We start from the raw sequence: 24,652 nt of genomic DNA, 5'->3' as shown, positions 1-24,652 counted from the left end.
CTAAGAGGGTAGGTGTAGGGAGTGTAGGTTCAGGGATGTAGGTTTCAGCCCACCTGGGGTTTCGTCCTCTTCACTGTGGGGTCCATGTGGCTTGCACAGAGCTGGACACACCGTCAGCATGCAGGGCATGTTCCGAGTGAACAAGGAGGAATGGTGAGACGTGAGAGCCTTCTCCGTGGGAGGGATTGCTCTGGACCCAGCCCATCCCGGTCTCTGGAGGTGCTTGGAGACAGTGTGGAGCAGTGGCTGACGTGCATCGTGTTACATTCAAATCCTGACAGAGTATATCCACGCAGTGGCCTGAAGCTCCGAGTTTCTAACAAGCCCCCGAGGGATGCCCTGAGCTGGTCTGCACCACATTTGAGTGGCCAGGGTGTTGAGTCCACTAAGTCGTGGTTGGGCTGCTGGGCTGGCCGACCTTTCATCTGCTTCTGATTGGAGACTCAGGCGGTCTTGACTTCCCACGTAGGGTGTTTGATCCGTTATGTGGCTGGTGATTTTATAATTTATTTTTACACTTATTTACTTATTATTGTTTGTTTCAACTGAATGACAATAATTCAGTTTAATGATAGTCGCATTTCTTCAGTTACTCTGTTTATAAATGTGTCAGCGTTTCTTCTAAGATGCTGTGTATTTGCGTGACTCTCAGGTGCTGCTGGCCTCTCGTGGGTGGAGAACAGCCACAGTGTAAGCATGTCGTCATGACCGTGTCCCCTGGGGAGGCTCAGCGTGTGGGAACATGAGCTCGGGGTCTCAGGATGCGTCATTTGCAGTAGACTGGGAGACAGCCCGTCAGCTGGCTGCCCCAGGTGGCTTTGGAGGAACGACAGAATCAGGCAGCATCTTGCCTCAACTGAGTAATGGGCCGCTTTCTCAGGGCACGTTGCACTCAGGCCCAGGTGGCAGGGCTGTCCTCGTTTTCCTGTTGAGTGGGCCGTCTTCCCGTTCTCGGGAGATGGGCGGTGTTGTACCAAAGGAGGGCATTGCTGCCTCGACCTGGGTCTCTGTGCCCAGGTGTTTGGAGCAGGAGCAAGGTCAAGGTGGGGCTCTTAACCCTGTGAGGGAGGTTAGCATAATTATGTTCCTTTGGCCTTTAGGTGTTTATTTGTCTAGGGAGGACTAAGAATAAGTTTCTGAGCTCCTATACCCAGGCTCCTGCTCCTGCTCAAACCCTGACAAGTGCTGCCTTCCTGTGCAGTCTGCTAGAAGCCAGAGGCTTCCCAGCCTGAGGGCGGCTTTCCTCACAAGCTGGAATAGAATGAGTTTTGAGAGAAACAGAGAACACATTCTTCTCTTATCAAACTTTTTAAAAGTACATTGCTTTGTAAATTTCTGTTGATTTAGTTGTTCTCTATTTTAATATACTGCAAGCTTGGCTAAAATGAGATAAAGCAGAGTACGCGGTTAGTTAAAGGGACTTCTGACATTCATTGTTCTTTTTGCATAGTCTTGGCCTAACAAAGTAAATCTGATATTTAAGGCTATTCTGGTGACAGAAATAATCCAGTAAAATGTAATTAAGCCAGGATTCCATAAATTTGGAATTAGTAGTAATTCCAGCTGGGGTTGTGTTGTTTACTTTTGAATTATCAGCAGACAAAAAAGGAACTTCCAAATAAATGCTATAAATGAGATTCTGAGCCAAGGCTAGTCTATTTAAAGCTGAGTTAGTATAGCTAATTTGAACACAAACTGTAAAATCATTAGTTTCAAGGGATTTTTAAAAAATAAGTTTAATAAAACATTTGTATTGCGCTCTCCTATCTGGCCACACTGCATAAACTTTTATATGTGCTTGAGTTTAAGATGGCTGCATTTTATTGTTTAAAGCACGATTCAGTGTCTTCCCCCCGCAGGTCTCCTGGTGAGTGGGAGGCCTTAGGTCAGCGTCTCTTTAGTGCCCAGCATTTTACAGGTGCAAAGATCCGCTCTTGACAGTCCCTGCCTGCCCCTCTGTGTGTGCAGCTGTCTTTCCTCTGGACACAGAGAAGGGCCGGGCCAGGGGAGGTGGGGAAAGGGGCCTTCAAGGGGCCTGCCCTTTGCGTCACTCTCTTCCAGGGGACGGTGCGGTCTAGAACCTTCTCCATGCTCTCCCTTGGCCTTGCATCAGCTTGAGCACTCTTGTCTGAAGTCACTTGCCATAGCTCTTGGATTATTCTTGATCACAAACAAGTCACCCATGCAATTTTTTGCACTGGACTTTGATATCACTATAAATTATAAAACATAGACTTAAGTTGTCTACACGTTGTATAGTTACAGGGAACTATTGATTAAATGGTAAATTCAGTAATTTGAACCTTAGGTTTGGAAACCATTTACATGATACCCACAAGTCGTATCTTCTATGGTTTTTTAAGAACCTAGGGACTGTCACTCTTCTTGGTTATATTTTTGAACGATTTGAGAACCAGCAAAATCAGTTGATTTTTATTAACATTGGGGCAGAAATTATTTGGGAATCCATTTAGTTATATAGTTCTTACTGACTAGCAAAGTGGACTTTAAATGTTTTGGTTACAGACCCTCTTAAAGAGGTTTGAAAAGTGTGTTCTTCCTTGCATATTTTTAAATTGACATTTTAAATCGTTGACACCTAAAATGTTTAATTATGCTTTGAAATGATCGAAAAGGATGTAATGTCTGGCATATGGCAAGTATTAACATTTTAATATTGTTACATTGCTTTTTTTTATCGTGAAATTTCGTTGTGCATTATTGTTTATCAGTCACCATATAAGTGCATCCCTCCACCTGTTGTGCCCACCCTCCACCCCCCTAGGCCCTGGTAACCACCAAACAATTCTATCTGTCCGTGTGTTGGTTTATCTTCCACATATGAGTGAAATCATGCACTGTTTGTCCTTCTCTTTCTGGCTTATTTCACTTAACATAATACCCTCCAGGTCCATCCATGTTATTAGTTGTTGGTATATAGAAATGCAACTGATTTCCGTAAGTTGATTTGGTACCCTGCCACTTGGCTGTAGTTGTTGATTATTTCTAATAGTTTTCCAATGGATTCTTTAGGGTTTTCTATATATAAGATCATGTCATCTGCAAACAGCAAGAGTTGCACTTCTTTGTTGCCTATTTGGATTCCTTTTATTCCTTTTTCTTGCCTAATTGCTCTGCCCAGAACCTCCAGTACTATGTTAAATAAGAGTGGCGAGAGTGGGAACCCTTGTCTTGTCACTGTTTTTGGAGGGATGGCTTTCAGTTTTTCCCTGTTGAGTATGAGGTTGGCTGTGGGTTTGTCATATATGGCCTTTATTATGTTAAGGTACTTTCCTTCTATACCCATTTTGTTGAGAGTTTTTATCATAAATGGATGCTGGATCTTGTCAAAAGCCTTCTCTGCATCTATTGAGATGATCATATTTTTCATTCCTCGTTTTGTTAATATGGTATATCACATTGATTGATGTGTGGATGTTGAACCATCCCTGTGTCCCTGGTATAAATCCCACTTGATCATTGTGTATGATCTTTTTAATGTATTGCTGTATTCAGTTAGCCAATATCTTGTTGAGGATTTTTGCATCTATGTTCATCAGGGATATTGGTCTATAGTTTTCCTTCTTAGTATTGTCTTTGCCTGGCTTTGGTATCAGGGTGATGTTGGCTTCGTAGAATGTGTTGGGAAGTGTTCCATCTTCCTCTGTTTTTTGGAATAGTTGGAGAAGGATAGGTATTAAGTCTTCTTTGAATGTTTGGTAAAATTCTCCAGAGAAGCCATCTGGTCCTGGACTTTTATTTTTTGGGAGGTTTTTGATTACTGTTTCAATCTCTTTACTTGTGATTGGTCTATTCAGGTTCTCTATTTCTTCTTGATTCAGTTTTGGGAGGTTGTATGAGTCTAGAAATTTATCCATTTCTTCTAGATTGTCCAATTTGTTGGCATATAGTTTTTCATAGTATTCTCTTATAATCTTTTGTATTTCTGTGGTATCTGTTGTAATTTCTCCTTTTTCATTTCTAATTTTATTTATTTGAGCCTTCTCTCTTTTTTTATTGATGAGTCTGGCTAAGGGTTTGTCAATTTTGTTTATCTTCTCCAAGAACCAGCTCTTTGTTTCATTGATCCTTTCTACTGTTTTTTTTAATTTCAATTTCATTTATTTCTGCTCTGATTTTTATTATTTCCCTCCTGCTGACTTGAGGCTTTGTTTGTTCTTCTTTTTCTAATTCTGTTAGACATAGTTTGAGGTTGCTTATTTCAGCTTTTTCTTGTTTGTTAAGGTGGCCTGTATTGCTATGAGTTTCCCTCTCAGGACCGCTTTTGCTGCATCCCATATGAGTTGGTACCGTGTATTTTCATTTTCATTTGTCTCCAGATATGCTTTGATTTCTCCTTTAATTTCATCAATGATCCATTGGTTGTTTAGTAGCATGTTGTTGAGTCTCCACAGCTTTGTCACTTTCCTGGATTTTTCCTTGTAGTTGATTTCTAACTTCATGGCATTATGGTCTGAAAAGATGCTTGTTATGATTTCAATCTTCTTAAATTTATATAAGCATGCCTTGTTTCCCAGCGTATGGTCTATTCGTAAGAATGTTCCATGCGCGCTTGAGAAGAATGTGTAATCTGCTGTGTTTGGATGGAGTACTCTATATATGTCTATTAAGTTCATCTCATCTAGTTTTTCATTTAGTTCCGTTATTTCCGTATTTATTTTCTGTCTGTATGATCTATCCATTGATGAGAGTGGGGTGTTAAGATCACCTACTATTATTGTGTTGTTGTTAATATCTCCCTTTACGTTTCTTAATAGTTGCTTTATGTGCCTTGGTGCTCCTGTATTGGGTGCCTATACATTTAAAAGTGATATGTCTTCTTGCTGGAGTGTCCCTTTTATCATTATATATTGCCCCTCTTTGTCTCTCATTACCTGTTTTATCTTGAAGTCAACTTTGTCAGATATAAGTATGGCAACACCTGCTTTCTTTTATTTGCCATTAGCTTGGAGTATTGTCTTCCATCCTTTCACTCTGAGCCTGTGTTTGTCTTTAGAGCTGAGATGTGTTTCCTGGAGGCAGCATATTGTTGTGTCTTGTTTTTTAATCCATCCCACCACTCCGTCTTTTGATTGGAGAGTTCAGTCCATTTACATTTAGGGTAATTATTGATATATGGGGGCTTGTTGTTATTTTATCACTCTTTTTCCAGTTCTTTTGCATTTCTTTTGTTTCTCATCCCATGTTTTTCGGACTACCAATGCAGTTTGGTAGTTCTGTATGGAGGTTCTCTTAGTTTTCTCTTTCTTTATCATGTGTGATTCTGTTCTGATTATTTAGTTAGTGGTTAACATGAGGTTTGTATAAAAAAATCTCGTGGATGTGATAGTCCATTTTTTGATGGCCTCTTATTCCTTTAGACTAAGTCGATTCGATCCCTTTCCTCTTCCCCTTCTAAGTTATTGTTGTCACATCCTATTCCTTCTTGTGTTGTGAGTTCGTGTTTAACATGTTGAGGTTATATTTATGCTTGGTGCTTACCTTCCCGTGATCTTTGGTTTTATAATTAAGTGTTTGCTAATCTATTTAGTTAGAGGACTGCAATTTCTCTGGTTTTGTCGACCTGTTTTCCTCCTTGTTCAAAACTTTGAATCCCCTTTCTCTTTTTTTCCTCAGGGATGAAGGCCTTCTTGAGCACTTCTTGTAGTGGGGGTCTTGTGGCAATGAATTTCCTTAGCTTTTGTTTATCTGGGATTGTTATTATTTCTCCATCATATCTGAAGGATATTTTTACTGGATAGAGTATTCTTGGCTGAAAGTTTTTGTCCTTCAGAATTTTGAATATATTGTTCCACTCTCTCCTAGCCTCTAAAGTTTCTGTCGAGAAATCGGCTGAGAGCCTGATAGGAAATCCTTTGTATGTTTTTTTTTTTATCTAGCTGCCCTTAATATTTTTTCTTTGTCATTGACTTTTGCCAGCTTTACTACTATATGCCTTGGAGAGGGTCTTTTCATGTTGATATATTACGCAATCTATTTATTTCATTCACTGGTATTTCCAGCTCCTTCCCCAGGATTGGGAAGCTCTCAGCTATTATTTCTTTGAACAAATTCTCTGCTCCTTTTTCCCTCTCTTCTCCCTCTGGAATACCTATAATCCTTATGTTGGATTTCCTAATTGAGTCGGATATTTCTCAGAGAGTTTCTTCATTTCTTTTTAGTCTTAGTTCTCTTTCCTCCTCCATCTGGAACGTGTCTGCATTCCTGTCCTCAATATTGCTAATTCTTTCCTCCATATTGTCAGCTCTGATGCTTAAGGTGTCCAGATTTGTCTTTATCTCCTCTATTGTGTTTTTCATCTCTAAGATTTCTGATTGGGGTTTTTTTTACAGTTTCAATCCCTTTTGTGAAGAAACTCCTGATTTCATTGAATTGTCTGTCTGTGTTTTCTTGTATTTCATTAAGCTTTTTTATGATGGCTATTTTGAATTCTCTGTCATTAAGGTTATACATTTCTGTGCTTTCTGGGTTGACTTCTGGGTGTTTGTCATTTTCCTTTTGGTCTGGAGATTTAATATATTTTTGCATACTTCCTGTTGGTGTTGCCTTACTTTTCCTCATAGTCTAAATATATGATCGTAGTTTCCCCTTGATGCCGCTGGGCGGGAGTCAAGGGCTGTGTATTCTGGCCCGCCTCAATCTGCGGGCAATCTCGTCAGCCTCTGGCTAATCTGAGGCGTGGCTGAGTGGATGCTGCTGAGGGGGAAGCGTGGGAACAGCTGGAGCTGAAGCATGGGAACAGCTGAGACTGGAGCACAGCTAGGCTGAAGCACCTGGGGCTCGGGTGCAGGTGGGTTGAAGCGGCTGCAGCTGAAGTGCCACTGGGCTGAAGAAGCAGGAGCTGGAGCGCCGCTGGTCAGAAGAAGCTGGAACTGGAGTGTGCTGGGCCAAACAAGGAGGAGCTGGAGTGCCACTGAGCCAAAGAAGCTGGAACTGGAGTCCGCTGGGCCAAAGAAGGAAGAGCTGGAGTGCTGCTGGGCCAAAGAATCTGACACTGGAGTGTGATGGGCCGAAGTTGCTGGCGCCAAGGCAGCTGGAGCCTGAGCACAGGCCAAGCCGTAGCAGCTGGAGCCAGGGGCGGGGGGACGTGCAAGCTGACGGAACTAGGGGCGGGGCACAGTGCAGCCAAATGACTGGGGCTGTGGCACAGTGGATCCGGGGAAGCTGGGGCCGTGGCTTGCTCCAGCTGGAGCAGCTGGGGCTGTGGTGTTGTGGGGCCTGAGCTGCCACTGCCTCTAGTGCCAGGGCGCAGGCTCGCCCCACTGCTGGTCTGGCCCAGGGACCTGGGGGCTGCTGCCTGTGGGGGTGGGGCCCGGGTGCCTGGGGGCTGCTGCCTCTGGGGACAGTGCTGAGCTGAAGTGCTGCTGTGCTGAAGCACCAGTCAGGCAGGCCGGGTGGGAGAGGGGCGCTTAGTTTTGCCTCCCCAATCTCAGAGGTTTCTTGCCTCACTGTTGCTCTCTGCTTTCCTAGGGGGCTAGCTTGTTGAAACTACCCTTGCAATAGTTCTGCTCCCTCTGTAGGGGGATCCCCACGGGCTGTGAGGGATCTTGGAGAGCACCGGTTTTCATGTGGCAGGCCACCCCTCCCCTCCTCTGGGAGCCGCTTGGTCTCAGTGTCTGGGTCACAGTCCTTGGGGAAGGAAGGGAGCTCCTCTTACCTCCTTCCACTTCCTCTGGGGATTCCAGCTCCCCCGTCCTCGGGTGTACAGCTGCCTGGGTGCCTCAGACGTCCCCTGTGTTGTGTGAATGGCTTCTATTGGAATATGAATGTCCTTTTTGTTGTGTCTTAGAGGGGGAGAGTTCAATGGGGGAAGCTCACTCCGCCATGATACTGACCTTGTTCATTACTTTTTAAAACGTGTTGTGGAAACTTATTTACCATGTCAATTTGATGCCCACCATTAAACTATTTTAAAATACATGAAAAGTTTTTCTTCAATAGTCAGACATTTTACATCTTTTTTTTCCTTCCATTCGTATTAACATTCCACTTTTCTCACAGAATTTCCTCCTAATGTAATATGTTTTTATGTTTAAAAATATTTTACTCATCAATCCATCATATCTCTCCACAACAAAATTATGTACATTGAAAATTAAAATCTTCTCTGAGCCTTTAATGTCCTAAGTGTCTAAAAAAATTGTTCTGATTGAGATATCATTACATTAAAATTGATACATCAAAACAAACATATCTCATTTTGAATTAAACGTAGAAAGCAAAATTTTATTGGAAATCTATCTTTAAATGAGTGGGTAGAGCTGTCTTCCCTAGTTAAATTATCCATGGACAAACATTACTTATTGCTGGTCTAAAACAGATTAATGTCAATTTTATTCCTATTTCCATTTTTGTCAGTAATCCAGAGGAAGTTGATTTAAGGAAGTAGATGAGACCCGTCCATGTCTGTGCACAGTCGAGTCTTCAGACTCCTCTCTGCAGGTCAGAAATCTCAGTTATCTAACACCATTACTGACAATCTCTACAGAACGCTGTGGCTCCTTCTTGGGACACATTGACTCAAGTCTAGGAATGAAGAATTCCCTTTCCTCCTCTGTGAGAGTTTGGGTTGGGGCAGAGGAGGAAGCCCAGAGGTGTGCTGGCATGACTTGTCTGCGGGCTGATTGCTAAGGACCGTCTGCCTTTCCCCACAGAGACCATGATGAGCACGCCACCCCCCACCGCGGAGCTGCAGCAGCCCCCACAGCAGGCCCTGCACTACGCCCTGGCCAACGCCCAGCAGGTCCAGATCCACCAGATCGGAGAGGACGGACAGGTCCAAGTAGTATGTATCCTTCTCGCTAGTCTGCCTCTGCGAATGGAGAGGGGAGGGTGCGGCCAGGGAGCAGGGTAGCCACCACCAGCTTTCCCTGCATTTCTGGATCACATTGATCACTTGGGATGAGGTAAAAGTACCATTTTAAAGTAGATGTGAGGGGTACAAGCTCTTATGTTTCACAGATGAGGGCAATCACTGAATGAACATGTCATTGTCACTGGCCCCTCGTGGTTCCCTATGTGTGCTACACCCGGTGGCCACTGTCAGCTCTCAGGGTCAGGCCATTCAAGTGTCCCCACTTCTGCCCGTCCTCCCGAGAGGCATCATAGATGTAGCATAGATGTTTTCTCAGTTCAGAAGCACAGGCACCCTTCTACTGAGGGAAGAAAAAGTCGTTTCCTTCTGGGGTCAGTGGAGAAAGCTGGTGGCCTTAGTTGTGGCCGTAGTGCTTCCTTTGGACTGTCAGATGCTCACTAAGCTCATGTGGGTGCTTGGCGCAGCAGTGACCTGGCACAGCATGCCTCCCCTGCCTTACGCGGTGCAGGCTCAGGGCAGTTCCTCCAGACCCTCTGTGGGGCCTGTGGCTGAGGGGAGCAGGAGGGCGGGAACCTCGCTGGCCTGCCCTGGGATCCTGTTGATGTCTGAGTCACAGCCAGCCGTTGCTGCACGCCTGTATCGCCAGGGCTTTCTCCTGGAACCTGATTCCCATCTCAGAGCTGCCTCCCTTTGAAGTTACACTCAGCACACTGCCTGGAAAAGGGTGGGCTTCCAGAAAGTGCTGATGAGTACTTTTAATGGGGTTTTTCTTCTTCTTCCAAAGGAGATGAAGCAGTTATAAATAGTGAATTCTTTGTGTGACAGTCACAAAGGCAGTTACTCTTATCTTATGAGTAAGAAAGTTCTTTGAAAGAATTCCAGAATAGATAGCTTTGATAGAGGGTTTACACAGACATAGTAAAATGAAAGCATAGAAAATTCTACAGTAGTTTATTTTAAGACCCATTTTGATTAAGATAGAAGTTTAAATAAGATAATGGGTATTCATTTCCTTGAGCTAAGTTAAGATTTTAGGAATTATATGTCTGCCTATATCTACAAACAAATGCATTCTAGTTGGGGTCTTTGATTTTTTGGAACCACATTTATTTGTGTTTTTTCCAGCTGTCTAAATAGTCACGTAAGCATTTCTTTGATTTAAGAAAATTTACCTGACTTGTTTTCAGTGTAAATGCATTATGTACATCCCCCCCATCACACACCTTGGCGGAACCCTCCCACAGCCCAGATTGCAGAGACTGCCTAACGGTTCCCAAGCTTTCTGGTCCCTCCGAATATGATTAAAAAAAGTTGTCGTCCTAATTTTCTGCAAAATTTCTGTTTCTCTTCTTTTCTATGTGTGCTTCATGTTCTTAAATTTGCTTGTTTAGTAACATTTAAAGATTTAACAGATTTTTCCTAGGCCCCATTGCTCCTTTAAGAATTACCACAGAATATTCTGTATGTGTTAAATACTAAAAGTTTAACTTCAAGAGACAGTTTAATAAGGTTATGCCATGCACATATTACATTGTGCCATTCAGGATTTAGTTGTCTTCTCTTGACTAGTCAGCCGATAATCAAGAAAAAAGTTTCAGAAAGCGTTTCTTGTTTCCTCTGGTTTTCATTTTCTTCTGATGCTTCTTGGTGTCTTCTCTTGCTGCGGATCCCACAGGGCCACCTCCATATCGCCCAGGTGCCTCAAGGCGAGCAGGTGCAGATCACGCAGGACAGCGAGGTGAGTCGCGGCTGCTAGCATTGCCCAGGGGCCGCCCACTCCATGCCCGCGGGCTCCCTGCGCTCTGATCTTTGTCAAATGAGGTGGACAACTGGGAGTCTGCAGACAAGAGGGACATCCAGCAGTGACCGCCTGACTCCCGTTTGCTCTGGCATAGACCCCAGGCCCTGCCCGCCCTCTATGCCTGCCTGCCCTTGCTGCACTGCTGGTTTATCTGTGCAACCCCATGTGGTTATCTTTGTAAACTTTTGCTGTATTGAGGTTTTTGCTCCTGGCTGGAATTGCCCTCTGAACATCCCTTCTCTCCTCGCCCACCCCACTCCCCGTCATGCCGTCTGAGATGCAGACCTGAGCCCCCACCCGGGAAGCACCCCAGTGCTGTTGGAGTGGGAAGAGCATGAGGTGGGGTCTTGCCCCTGCAACTGTGGCCTCCATGTTCTACTGGGCTCTGTCCCTGCACTGTGGGACTAGTGCCCGTGTTGTGGGGTGGTTGGGAATCTGGTGAGGCCACACATGTAAGTCCTGCGAGCTTTCAGTGCAGCTTCCATGGCTCTCCACACAGCTGCATTTGTAGGATTGCCTCAACTGCCTTAAGTTCATGAGATCCAGACTTCTTATCCCTGGTGTTAGTGCTTTGGCATTCCACTTTTCGTTCATTTTAATCCGTGATATGGACAGAATACAGGGAGCCCTTCCCAGCTGTGCAAGTGCTGGTTCATGTGTGTATCAGCTGTTGCAGGGCTTTGGCGTGTGAAGGTTGGGTTGACCATCTGAGCTGTTGGAGGGTGAGGCTTGCTAGTCATGGCGCTCATGATCTACGAGCCCCTTGGGTGGGACCCTCTCTTTCTAGCCTCCTATACAGGGTACGGGTGGTTGGTGGCCATCTTGCAGGAATGCTGTTGGCCATTTCCTGCAGTGCAGGGCAGCATCAGTGTCAGATTCAGTGCACTTGGCTTCCTCGGACCTTGTCCCATGGCTGCTGAGCAGTGCACACGCTCCACTGACCGAGCATGGTGTGGAGTGGTGTGCCCCCTGCAGCGTGGGCCGGGAGCTGAAGTGGGACTGTGAAGGCTGGGAAGATAGTCAGCCTTGTGCCTGCCCTGCACTGCAGTGTGTGTTACACGGCTCTCAGGTTTCCCACAGACCAAGTTCAAAAGCAGGTACAGAACCAGCAGCAACTTTCAGGAGAATTCTCTTGACGGAGGCGTTTGACTAGTTAGTGGTGCCTGATGGCTTTCCAGAGCTGCTTTGTGGACCTTTTTCCTTGTGTTCTAGTGGCAACCCAGGCTGTTTTCCTTAAGTAGGTAGGACACTAGTTTCGTTCTGACTTTTCAGTGCCCAGAACTCGGGGCTCTGAAAGTGCCTCACACACGGCTCAGTGGGTGCATCTCCCGCTGCCTTGGAGGTGCACTCACTGAGCCGTGTGTGAGGTGCTTGCTGAGCTCCTGGGTGTAGCTGCTGTGGGGAGAGCATGAGTTAGGGCTCCTAGCAGCAAGAGAAGAGATAAGCAGAGGTTCTGGGGGGGAGGACCAGGATACATTGCTGAATGAATTCCTGTGAGGGGCAAAATAAATGCCAATCAAATGAGGGGATTGATGTGTTCCTGATCAGTTCCCTAATCGGCGTGCAGCCAGGTGAGTGAATGGGAGAAAGCAGCAGCTGTGGCTGGGGCATCGGGCAGGTGAAGGAGAGCAGAGAAGGTCCTAGAAGGCCTGGCTGTCAAAGTTTAGGAGTGAGGCTTCATTCTGCATAAAGCAGGGCCTGCTTGCGTTTGTGAGCCGCATGGTGATGGGGAGGAGAATCTGTTAGCTCAGCATGAGGTAGGGTGTGTCGGGAGGTGTCGCAGAGTGATGCCATAGAGCCGCAAACTAAATGGAGACATTCTGCTGAGGGGCAGGAAGCTTCCTTGTTAAAGGCACAGACAAGTGGGAGCCACACCAACAATTAAGAGGTGTCAGCTGGGATCTCTGCCACTTGAGAATCATGCGCACTCACTCAGGGGCTTGCTTTGCTGGAGCCCTTTGAAAGGAAGGGAGAATGATGTAGTAGGAAAAGGAAAAATCAACATACATTTGCTTCTATGTTGTTTTTGCTAAAAAATCGTTAGAATACTTCTTGAATTTCAATTTTTATTATCAATTTTGCCCTTTTTTGTAGTTTTCGTAACTGAATCTCTCGTCTATATAATCTAGTATTTTTTGTTTCCTTTAGGAATTGAATGCAATGAGTTAGAAGAAATTGCTGATAGTACTAATGATTACTTTGTAATAAGTTACAATATGCAATTAGTCTTCTTATCACAATAAAACCTTACCTTGTTCATTTAAAAGTTAAGTAATTATTTCGTCAAAATGAGGAGATCTGCAAAGAGACATTTAGCAGAGCCTACCAGACTTAAAACAATTATTATTATTTTTAAATAAATGAAAATGAATTTCCAACTGCTGAGATCCCATAGGCCTGTGATCTGGTTAATTTCGTTGTGTCCTGTCAGTTTCCTGGTTGTGCTACTGCAAGGTAATTATGTGAGGCCCCCCAGTGAGGAAGCTGGGGAACGGGGACGCTGGACCTGTCTATACTTCTTTTGATTCTTCTTGTGAGTCTAAAATTGTTTTGAAATAAAAAGTTAGAAAAAAAATGACATTTTCATTTGAGGTCACGGTGTGGGGGATGGGTTCTTTTTGAGTTGGTTTGTTTTGTTTGTTTTTATAAGAAAAAATAGTACCTGTAAACTCAGCTTAAATATTTTGTTTTGAGGTTTTTGTTGCTACAAGGGATTGTGTTTTTGTAGAATTGATGTTAATGGTTTTGCTGATTATTCACAAATGGCATGGGGACGTCCCTGCCTCTGTCTAGTTATGTCTTGAAGTAGTTTTTGTCCTTAATCTCATTTTTTCATCCATTTTGCAGGGCAATCTACAGATACACCACGTGGGACAGGATGGGCAGGTAAGTGCTCACCTAGTCTCACTTCATGCCTGCTGACTGTGGTGGATTGCCGGATATTACATTGCCACGGGGAGGGAGTGGGGAGCGGAGGGTGGTGCAGTGTCAGTCCTGGGGAAAAACTGGCTTTACTCCCGGTGGCCGTGGACTGCCTGAAGGACATGGACGTGGTCGATGCGGCTCTGGGCTACATCTGCTGCTTTTGGGGTTTCATGTAGCTTTTTGTCTTACAGATGAAACTCCCCCATCTGTTTATCACCGTTTTCTGTAAGTTTACGTGAATGTTTGTCAGTGACCCTGTTTGTATAGTAGCCATATATTAGAATAAGGTAGGTTTTGTTTGTGTATGAACTCCAACCACCACCTTTTTTCTAATCTCTGACAAAAAAAGTAACTGAGCACACCTGATATGAACTGTCTTTACAAAGTGAAGTGCCCCAGCTGTGAGGGGTTCTAGGGAGTGGTTTGCTTTCTAAGATCGTGAAATTGAAGATTTACATTTTCTTCTCCTTTTGAAGAGTTTCTATTCAAGAGATGTTCATGACCTCTGAATAATTATGAAAAAGAGTCTAGAGGATCTTCCTTTTTTATAAAACATAACTTATGAACCATAAACATAGAGCTCATTTACTATCACGATAATAATACTTGTTCTCAAAACCAAGTGCGCACTCCCCTTTGAAACACCCGTGTGTGTTCTTGTTGTCTTCGGCGAGGGTCTGATGTCTGCCATGCAGGGGACGTGGAGAACGTGCGTTCCTGGACTCAGAAGCAAAAGGACAATTCCGCCTGTTGGGTTTTCTCTTGAATCCTCAGAGCACCTTGGGAGAAGTGTGACAGACCTAAAGCATTTGCTTAAATTGAAGTTTCATAGTTTGAAAGTTGCATCTTGAACATACACCTGACGTTTTAATCAGAGTCCTAAAGCAGTATTAATATATTAATATAACATAGCTGCCTTGGAAAATAGCCAAAAAGCCAAAGAAATGCAAAATTTTAAAAATCCACAGTTGTTTCTTCTGAGCTCGGGCTGTCTTGGTGACAAGGTTGTTGGCCAGGCCCAGGAGCGTTCAGTTCTCAGCAGGTTTCTCTGGTGTGTTTCTCGTGCTCAGGCAAGATGTCCTGTCTGGGGCAGGAGAGGAGAGGGTCATTGTCAGTAGTTCTCATCATCAGTAGTAATCTCTTTGTTTCTGAGAATTCAGTGATTTGTATTTATACTGGAAGTGAAATTTTATCCTAATTAAAATGTTGTTGAACTTTAATTCATGAGAAAAGCAGGTGTGTTACCTTTGATTTTTTCCCTTTCTTTCTGTCTCTAGTCCTGAGCAAAATTCCACTGGGGATTTTTGAAATACAATCAGGTTTTTACGTTATGTTGATATTACGTTACTGTGCATGATTATAGACAACACCATCCCAGACAAATCCTGAAGGCAGAGAGTCCAGCTTTCGTGGGCAGGTACGGCAGGCACACATGAGCTCTCACCACAGTTCTCCACTCGGGAGGGACTCCCAGAGTTCGCGTCGGAAGAGCCACCTTCTGAAAATTCTCCAGATAAGAGTGCGTTGTGCGCTGTCCCTTTCCTCACCCTCACCCAGGGCTGCTGCCTCGCTTAAGTTTGCCGCACGCCTCGTCAGCCTGTCCCACCCAAGCGGTCACACTCTGCCACTGTTGCTGCTCTCCATTTGCTTCCTCCTCCAAGGCGCCACTAACTCCATCTCTTAGCAACCTCACTACAAAATAATAGAACTACTGTGCTGATCACTCTCTGTGTTACATAAATGATAATTTATTAGTCATCTGATTTTTTTTTTTTTGCCTATAAAATCTCATCCTGCCTTCCCACCTCCTCCTGATTCCCATTGTCAGTCATCTTTGCGGGGCCTTCAGCTAAAGACAGAACTTACATAAAGGCAAGACTAACACTATGGTGGCTGGAGGAATTTAATATCTGCAACTTTTTCTTTTCTAAAGGAAACTCTGCTTTGTGATTTAAATAAACAGTATGTGTTCATGTAAAGCTGCCTTTTTCTGGTAAATCTGTTTAGCTAATGCTTTCTTGTTTTATTTTATCATTTGGCTGGTTCTTGTTCCTATTAGGTTACTCTGCTCATAACAGCTTTGTTTTCTAAATTGACCAAATATTTGTGAAACAGAATGATGTTTCACAAGACACAAACACCCCACTCAACTCGATGTCACTGATAGGGCTGACTGAGAACTCAACAGTGCTGGAGGCAAGAATGCCTGTGGTCCCATCTCCCACCCTCTCCTCCACCTCTCAGTCTGTCTCTTTATCTCCCTCCCCTTCCTTTCCTTCCCTGCCTCATCTCTCTCTCATGCCCTCAAGAGGACAGTGCTCAGGGATCTAAGGCTCTTTCTCCTTCAGCCAGACACAGCCTCTCCCTGGTCCCCATGTGTTGGGAGTCCTTTGCCAGTCCTGGTATGAATGTTGGTGTTTGATTTACTGAAAGCTGACAATACAAGGCTCGCTCCAGTTTTATGGGGGAAATGTGTTGAATGGCTACCTCAACTCTGGGGAACAGAAAATCTTCCTGAATTATGGAAACACACAAACAAATTTACATAGTATTGCTCTTTTTGAGTTCATAGATGCACTGACTGTCTCATCTGCTTAATGTTAAATTCTTATTCAATAGGATTAACTGTCATTTAAGAATGATTATGTGACAACACTCAGAATCCTTATAGAGCAGCTAACAATCATGCAGGTGCTGATGACGAAGCCCCCTGCCCTTGTGTTCCACCTGCTTCCTGTTGCTGGGGGCCGTGGAACCCCTTCCCAGCTCTGTCCCAGTGTCACAGTCACGTTTGTTGCTGGTTTTCTCATGTTCTACTTGTAAGATGCATGTAGTTGTTCTTGCTTTTGAGTATAGTGAGTGACTGTTTTCTAAGTCAGTGCACAGCTTCTGTGAAAGCACCCCACCTCTTAGTTACCTGGGCAGGAAGGGGGAAGGAAGCATGTGCTGTGCTTGCTCACTGCCGCTGCTGGTGGTGGGATTTGTAAGGCCAAGCCTGCAGGAACTTTGTTTCTAAGAGGGGTCTCTGATGTCTATGATATTGCATAATCCTGTAACATGGTTCTGCCGGTGGACCATCCTTTTTGAGTCATATATTTTCTTCAGATTAAGTATCAAGAGATTCTTGTCCCATCCCATGTGGGAGCCACGTGGGCTCCGTCTCACAGGGGCGTGGCACCTGGTGGGTCTGTGGTGGGGTCGGATGAGAGCATGTGAGCAGTCTGGTGCTTTACAGTCACAGGGGCTTAGGCAGCAGTGTCCACTGCTTCCCAAACGTGGAAAAGAAGGATCGAGAAAGACAGCCAACTTGCAGGTCAGTGGAGAAGTGGAGATTTAGTTGGCAGCCGCATCTCAAGGGGTGGTCGGGGCAGTGATCAGGTTTGAGGCAGCACTGGACCATGCGGTGCATTCAGATGTTTCCTGTTCTCTTCCTCCATCATTGGCCATGAGCATCTTCTTTTAGTGGTCATTCCTCATCATTCATCTAATCTGCTGTTTTTAGGGGAAGGCAGATGGCCAAATTTGTTAGAGTTGAGGTTAAAATGCAGTCACTAATTATGGTCATGGGCTCTGTGTGAGCGTATCTCCTTGGAGTGAGGTGCATGGTCCTGAGGCCTGGTCCTTCAGCTGTGCACGTGCATTTGTGGCTTTGTTGTAAATGGTTCTTGTTGTCGAAATCACATTGTTAAACTGATTCAAACTGCTGACTTCTGTTGTCCCCAGTCTGACCACAGGTGCTATTGGATGTAGGCGATTTCTTATACTACTACATGCTACTGTCTCCTTTGTGACTCAATGAGTATTTTAAAATGAATCATTTACTGTCATGCGAATGGAGAGCAAATAAGCATATGGAGGATAATATAAACTTGGAAAATTTTCGGGGTGTTATTGCCTGCATGGTGATTTGGGGAATGGTGGAATCTGTTTGAATAGAAGATGGGCTTGTGTAGTAAGTCAGATCCGAATCAGGGAAATTCGGAATTCTCAGGAGAAGACTCTGAAGCTAGCAAGAGGTCATCCGAAGTGATAGTGGCTCACAGAGAGTTGGACATTTAGACAAACCATGTATAAATGTGCCAGGTGTGTCAAATAATTTCTTGGGATCTAAGAGATTTCAGTTTTCTGAGTAGTGTTAGGTAATAGAATTTTTAATTTGGTATGGATTTTCAGAAGATTCTGAAAAATAAAAACAAAAGCCTCAAATATTAAGAGCCATAGGGATTGCAATCTACAGTGAGGTGGATGAGATGATTTTTGGATACATTTTAAATGAGAAATGATGGTCTTTCTTATGAGGTCATGGGGACTTTTACATGGGGTGATGTGGCTCTTAGGTGAATGGACTGGTTAGCCACTTCAGGGAAGGCGGGTAGACCAGTTGCCCACTTTGGGCAGGTTGTGGGGGTGGGGGCGCTGGGCCTTGGTGCAGTCACTCTGCCCACCAACTGGGCCTCAGCTCTGTGAGTCATCCTTGCTCCTTGGGCTCTTCCTCACTCACTGTGGGGCTGTGATTGGTGGGGCGCCCTGGCCCCTGAGTAGTGCTATGTGACCCTCGGCAGGCTCCCACATAGAGGTCAGTTTGCATTGTGTAGCAGATGCCAGCCTGCCTGTGGAATGGTGAGTTTGTGCTGTGTGTGGCTGCGCGGCATCAGTATCCATGGTAAGGAAATGGTTTCACTATTCCTTGTTTCGCTATGACTCCAGAACCCCTCTCTTGCTCACATACGCACTCGGAATTAGAACAGGTTTACAAAACAATATTTGCCCTTACTGCACGCTAGTTGCTTTAATACTTTTCATTCTGTTCTCTGTGCTGCTTTTCCATTTATTTTCTTTTTATCTCTTTTGAATCCTGGTTGTGACACATTAAATTGATTTCATGACCCACAGTTTGAAAAGTATTCGAGTAGATGACCGCTAATGTCTCTTTCTTTTCTTAAGAGCCTGTAGTTCTAAGCTGTTGTAATTAAGTAAACATTTACAACTATGTGGAGGTTATACTATAAATAGTAATACATTTTTCCTCCCATATTTTGATAAATCAAGAAATAATTGGAAAAATAAATCAATAGTATGATTATAAACATCTTAATTAAAAACTCTTTTTGAGCATACTTCTCGGGGCTTTTAACCTAGATCAGGAAAATTGGGATACTCCTGTTACTTGAGTATTAAAATGAGGTCTCCCTGAGAACCCTGGGGTTGGCCTCTGCATTGCCTTGTTGTTCCTGTTTCTGATGCTGGTTGGCCTTTTGTTGATCACATGGCTGCTGGTGTGGCCTAAAGGTGACTTGGTGCCTGGGGAGGGCTGTAACTCTGAGTTTCTACCGAGCTTCTGGGCGGCTGTGTTTGCTTGTGTGTCTTGACGTCATCCTTGCAGGAAGGTTTAGGGATAGGAGGAGTCCTATTCTGGGCAGTCAGTGGCAGCTGGTCTATGCTAGGAAGCCCTGCTGGGAGCAGCCCTGGGGCGTAGAGCCAGCCTCTGCCCGCAGCGGGGAAAGCCTTTCTCCACGGGGTCCTGCAGCTCACGTTGGATCTAACGTACCTGAATTTCCCACTTAACTCTCCGTCAGAGATAGTTAAGGGTTGTAGGTGCCCCACCTCCAAGTAGACCCTGTGGTGCTGGGCACTCAAACTCCGGGTCAAGGGGTGAGAGCAGTTGACGGGGAATATGGGGGTTAGAGGTGAAGCACCCATTCAGGCTCTCACCCACTATCCACCCCTCCTCCTGTGCGCTTTCATGGTGCTGCCTTCTAAGGTCCTCATTTTGGCCACAGGGCAGGGCCCAGCTTTTGGGTGGAATATTGTTTGGAAGAGAGCCAGGTGGGTAGGATCTGAGTCTTGGTGCTGCCACTCCACCAGGCGTCGTCTTGGGGAAGTGACTTCACTTCTTTCTGCTTGGGTTTCCTCGTCACTAAAATGGGAACAGCAGGCACTTGCTTCAGGAAGCTGTCGTGCCTTCACCAGGAGCAGAAGGACGCCCAGTGCTCAGCCCAGCATCTGGTCGGCACTCATCGATGCTCATGGTCTCTGGGAGAGTGGGTGCACTTGCCTGAACCCACTGGCGTGGGTCCTCAGAAGCTGACCTCACAGGTAGGACATTGGAGCAATGAATAGGGTCTGAAGAAAGAAGTTTTTACTCTACACACTTAGCAAAACTAATATCTGTCTATTCTTGAGTGCTGTCACTGGACTGCAGCCCTTAGAGATTCTTGATGTAGAGTCTGGCAGAGAACATCGTTTCATCATTTGTGTGTGTGTGATTTTTAGAGACATTATTTAAAAAGCCTTGTATTTAAAGCATAATTACTTAGGAAATATTCCCCTTCTTGTTAAAATCATTACCATGAACAAACCTTTTAAAGAAAGCAGATCATCTGAGCCTAGTCACTGTAAAGCAATGTAGATTAGAAATTTAGCTTTTTAAAATGAATTAAAATTATTAAAGAAATGCCAAATATAATGTAAACATGTTTTAGTAATCTTCGGGAACTGTTAACACGTGGAAGCTTGGATGGCACGAGGCATTGTGTGATTGTGTGATTGAAAATCCAGTGCTGCCCAGGTTCGGACGTGGTGGGTGTGTAACAGAATGCGGGTGTTGGGGTGGAGAAAGGCTGAGAATGCTGTTCTGATTACTTGGAGGAAAGTTCCAGTCACATTGCAGCCTTTTCATACATCTCAGTGAGTCTTGTTCCCGTCCCTGAACCAGGAAGTCGGATTTGGCCAAGCACAAATGAGCAGTCCTCAGAGCATCCACGTTGCTTGAAAAGGCCAAGACATGAGGTTCAGTTAGGACTCACTTGGCAACACATGTCTTCTCAGCTTGCCCCTTATTACACACAGAAAATACTTGTAAAGTTACGTGGACATGTTAACCTTGGCAAGACACCGTAAGAAAACTTTTAAATGAATAATACAGGATTAGAATTTGGCCCGATTTTATGCATTAATTAAGAATGATGCAGTTAAAAATATGTTTTGGGAACAACCCTTAAATTCTAATAAATTGTGCCTTGTGTTCCTGTAACACAGTGTCCGTCCTTTCACTGGAACTTTTTCTGGTGTAGCCCATAAATTCTAGACTTACGTCACATAACTATTTGCGTTCACCATCCAGGAGTCTCATTACCTGCAGTGCTGTGCTGGCCTGATGGCTCTGCAACTCGGGACACTGGCTGTCCTTTGGGGGAAAGTGAGGATATGCTGGCTGTGGCTTCAAGCAAAAAAGATGCTTTTCTTAAAGAGGAGGGGAAAGATTCGCTTTCTGCAGCGAGTGCCTTTCCTGCTGAGCACATGTGGTAAGAAGCAGACAGGCCTGTGGCGTGGGCTAACGGTGGGGTTTTGCTTCCTGAATCGTCAGCCTGCAGGGCAGGAGCCCCAGGGAGCTTTGTGGACATAGGCATTGTAACTTCAAAGTCAAACTCTTCCCTGGGAACACAGAGTAATTAGACCAGAAGGATCTCTGAAACTCCTTTCAACTTTTAAGATTTGAACTTGTGCCTCACAAGTGGGGCCTGCCTCAAACAACCCCACAAAGTACAACAATCAATATTCAGCCTTGGACTCCACTGAACCTTAGCTCAGCAGGCAAACTCAAGAAGGTGCTTGGTCAGCCTGGGACTCTTGGACCAGGCAGTTTACCACAAGAGCTTTCTCCAGTGAGGAGGGGGAAATAGGCAGGATTCCCCTCAGAGGAGGGGTGGATAGGACACCTGGAGCCTGGGGTTGCTCACAGTCCCACTCTACACTTGCCCCACCTCACCTCTGGGACAGGTAAGCCCTCTGCGCGGCAAAGTCTGCACGGTGTGGAGTCTGGTCAGATGAAGTGGAGTGCGCGTCTTTGTTCCGTTAGCCCCTGTCAGAGCTCAGAGATGAATATCCGTGGGTGTGGGTCAGAGCTGGCCTCACCCTCACTGTTCAGTCCCGACTCTCTCTGCACATGCACTGGGCAGCAGGCCTTCAGGGCGTGGGCGCTTTCTGGTCTGACCTTCTAAATGGGAGCAATGATGGTGCATCCAGCCCATCCCAAACTTACACCTTGTCCCCGGATGTCACTATAACACTCTCACAACGGTGTTATGTCCACAGAGGGTTTCTACTCAGTTCAAAGCCTTTGAAGCACCAACGACCTGACGAGGGGGTGCCTCATGCACTTATGGCTGGAGTGGTGTTCTGTGTGCACAATGCAATAATACACTAAAGTGCTGGGTGTGAATTAGGCTTTCTCTTGGCACAGCTAGGACTATGTACTATAATTAAATAATTTTAAAGATGTTATCTAAATTTTACCCCAGTTACTGGTGTCCCCAGGTGCTGGCAGAAGCAAACACTGGGCCTTAAGGGGGTAACCCTTAGAAAGGTGAGGGAAAGCTGACGGGTCATGCTTCAAACCACGGAAGCACAGGACCACGGCCAAGCACGTGTGTAACCACAGCTCACTCGAGCTTCTCAGAAATCACGTGTGGCTCAGCAGTGGGCTGCAAACTTGTTATAAGAGTTTATCAATTTTAATGGTGAATTTTGGGTAAAAATGTTGCCAAATCTTTACAGGGGATATTTGGATATCCAGAGTTTAGATAGCAAGAGGTACATGCTTTGGTTTTGATTAATTTGATGTGATTGAAGACTTAGCCAACTCAAAATAATTTTCCAGATTTATCTAATCAGTTGGAGAAACAACTAAATAATCTGATTCAGTTTAGGAGATTGCAGTGCAATTACAGAATTAAACATGGAAGGATAGACATTATGCGAGAGGTTAAATTTGAGCAGTGGAGGAAGGAAGTGGCCAAAAAGATGTTTATTCTATGTCCACTTGGCATCTGTAAAACAAATTATGACATGAAAGTGTCAGATACTAGTTTACATCCTCGTGACAGGTGGGGGAGATGGGGGTTTGAAACCACGCCATGTGCCCTGCTCTGCTGCAGGTTTTGCGCAGCGTCAGCACAGGAGACAGCCGGCGGTGGCATCACAGTGGAAGCAAGAGTGCTCCGCGATCACACGCTGGCAACAGGAGACTCCGGCCACATGACTGCTTATCAAAACCAGACATCTCCTGTAACTACTGAAGGGTGCCAGAACGAAAATACTTTATTTGTTCCCTCTTACTTCTCTAAAGATAATTGTTTTCTTGGGAGTTTAGATTGCATAAGGCATAAGAAATGTGTTGTTTTAATTAAAACATAATGTAATCGTTCTTAGACTCAGAACGCTCTTCAGGAGAGAACACAGCTTGGTTTTCAGTCCTTTGCCAGTTGAGCATTTCAGCTACGTTAACAAGGGTGTGAATCCTTATCTTTTGTGTTCATTTGGATAATTCAGGTGAGATTCAAGTGGGATAAATCTAGACAAGGCCCTTTTCATTTGGTGTCCATACCATTTTGAGACATCTACTTCTCAGCAATGGCTTTGAGCATTTTGAGTTGCCAGTGAACCCAAGTAAGTGGTTTGTTTCCATTTAGTCATGTAAATGGGAATGGAGATTGAACAAGAAGTTACTGTGTCTGTAAAAATCACAGGCATCGATTGGTGTTGACTTTGCCCTAGAGGAGTCTAGTTCTAAATCTGCCTGAAGTGTAGAACCAGTCGTGAACGAGTCATGATTCAATTGTGTACAAGTACAACCAGAAATCTATACATGTGTATAAGTAACTATGAGTGTGTGTGTGTATATTTGTTGTATTTTAAACTACTTGAGAGTAAGTTGCAGACACTGTAAGACTGTATCATGCTACTTGTGAGTACAAGGATACTTACCTATGCAACCACTTTAATTGTCGCTGTTGTTTCAGTTCTTACTGTATAACAAACCACCCGACAGCAGGGCTGAAGACAGTGACCAGTTATTATCTTTCATGACTTTATGGGTTTATTGGACACGGCTCCAAGTGGCATCACTGGGGTCATCTGGAGGCTCAGTGGACTGCCCTGTTCAGAGGCTTGCTCCTGGGTCTGGAGCTCTGCTGGCCAAGCCCCTCAGTTCTCCTCTACACCGTCTCCCTGCGTGGCTTGGGGCCTCACAGCACGGTGGCAGGGTTCCAAGAGGTGAAGTAACCAGCGTTTGAGAAGCTGAGGCTGCAGATGCTGTACACCTCCGTGGTGACCCTGCTTTCCTTGAGGGGCAGTGTGGAATATCCATGCCGTAATCTTGAATGGGGAAGGATGAGGTGTGAGGTTGCCTGCAAGGGGGGATATGGCATCTCCTAGCATCCTGTCTGTGCCCAACGTAGCTCAACTTTGAGCTCCTTAAAGGCAGCGCCGGTGCCATGCCCAGGGAGAGGGCCCTGCCCGAGCACACAGTAGGCATGCAGGAAGCCTGGGCTTCGGGGGAGTTTGGGGATTCTAAGGCAAGGCACTGCTGCCGTTGAGCATACCGGCGTATTTCCACGTGGGTTGACCTGTATTTCAACTGATGGGTTGAAGGTTAGGCTGTCAATGCCAGGGTCATGACCTCAGGCGACAGCAGTCCAGCTGTGTATCATAAAATCCACACAGAGAAACTTTATGTGACTTATTGACTGTGCGCTTTGTTGGGGCAGCTTGGCTGATGATAAAAGTCAGATGCATTTTTATAATTATACATTGTTAAATAATCATCAAACCGTTAAGACAGTCTTAAATTTTTCTTTTCTGCGTTTAAAAAATTTAGATTTTTGAAATCTAGATTTATACAATTTCTGAAGTATCTTTTGCATTCCATTCATCTTGTTTCTTTGGACAATTTAAGAAAACAAAACAAAGACCTAAATATTGATTCATGTGACTAAGAAATAATGCTCCAAAAGCAGTCTGTTTCTGGATAATTGGCAGCTGCTGCTGGCTGACCTCACATTCCTCTTGGAGCACTGTGTCTGCGGTTCCTCTCCGTTGACTGGGCTCTTCAGCACCCAAGGACAGGCTCCCGTTCCTGCGAGGGTGCTGGTGCATTTGTTGCTTAGTTAGTACTACGTTGTTGCTGAAGATCACAGGACACCCAAAAAGAATAAGTCAGGGTCACTTTAACCTCAAATGTGACCTTATCAAGGTTCCCCGACATATGTAAATTCCCTTTAGAAAGCTGAACTACTTGCCTTCCGAAGCAT

The 24,652-nt window shown here is 44.8% G+C and overlaps 1 protein-coding gene across 11 annotated transcripts in view; it reads left to right on the top strand.

Moving 5' to 3' along the window:
• Positions 1–24,652, top strand: part of BANP (BTG3 associated nuclear protein) — a 126,558-nt gene that overhangs the window by 75,373 nt on the left and 26,533 nt on the right. For 6 of the 11 annotated variants that reach the window (XM_014792640.2, XM_087419825.1, XM_087419826.1 and 3 more), the window contains 3 exons: positions 8,676–8,806; positions 10,503–10,574; positions 13,485–13,523. In XM_014792640.2, the coding sequence (XP_014648126.1) occupies positions 8,676–8,806; positions 10,503–10,574; positions 13,485–13,523 (242 nt within the window). Of the gene's footprint in view, positions 1–8,675; positions 8,807–10,502; positions 10,575–13,484; positions 13,524–13,753; positions 13,788–24,652 lie in introns of all 11 variants that reach the window. The other 5 variants (XM_004437037.3, XM_087419818.1, XM_087419817.1 and 2 more) reach the window with 3 other exon arrangements.

Source organism: Ceratotherium simum, chromosome 30 (genome assembly GCF_057802395.1).
Source record: "Ceratotherium simum simum isolate JZ-2026a chromosome 30, ASM5780239v1, whole genome shotgun sequence".
In the NCBI taxonomy this organism is placed as follows: domain Eukaryota; kingdom Metazoa; phylum Chordata; class Mammalia; order Perissodactyla; family Rhinocerotidae; genus Ceratotherium; species Ceratotherium simum.
The sequence above is the reverse complement of the archived record's forward strand: the minus strand, read 5'-3'. Positions and strand labels throughout refer to the sequence as shown.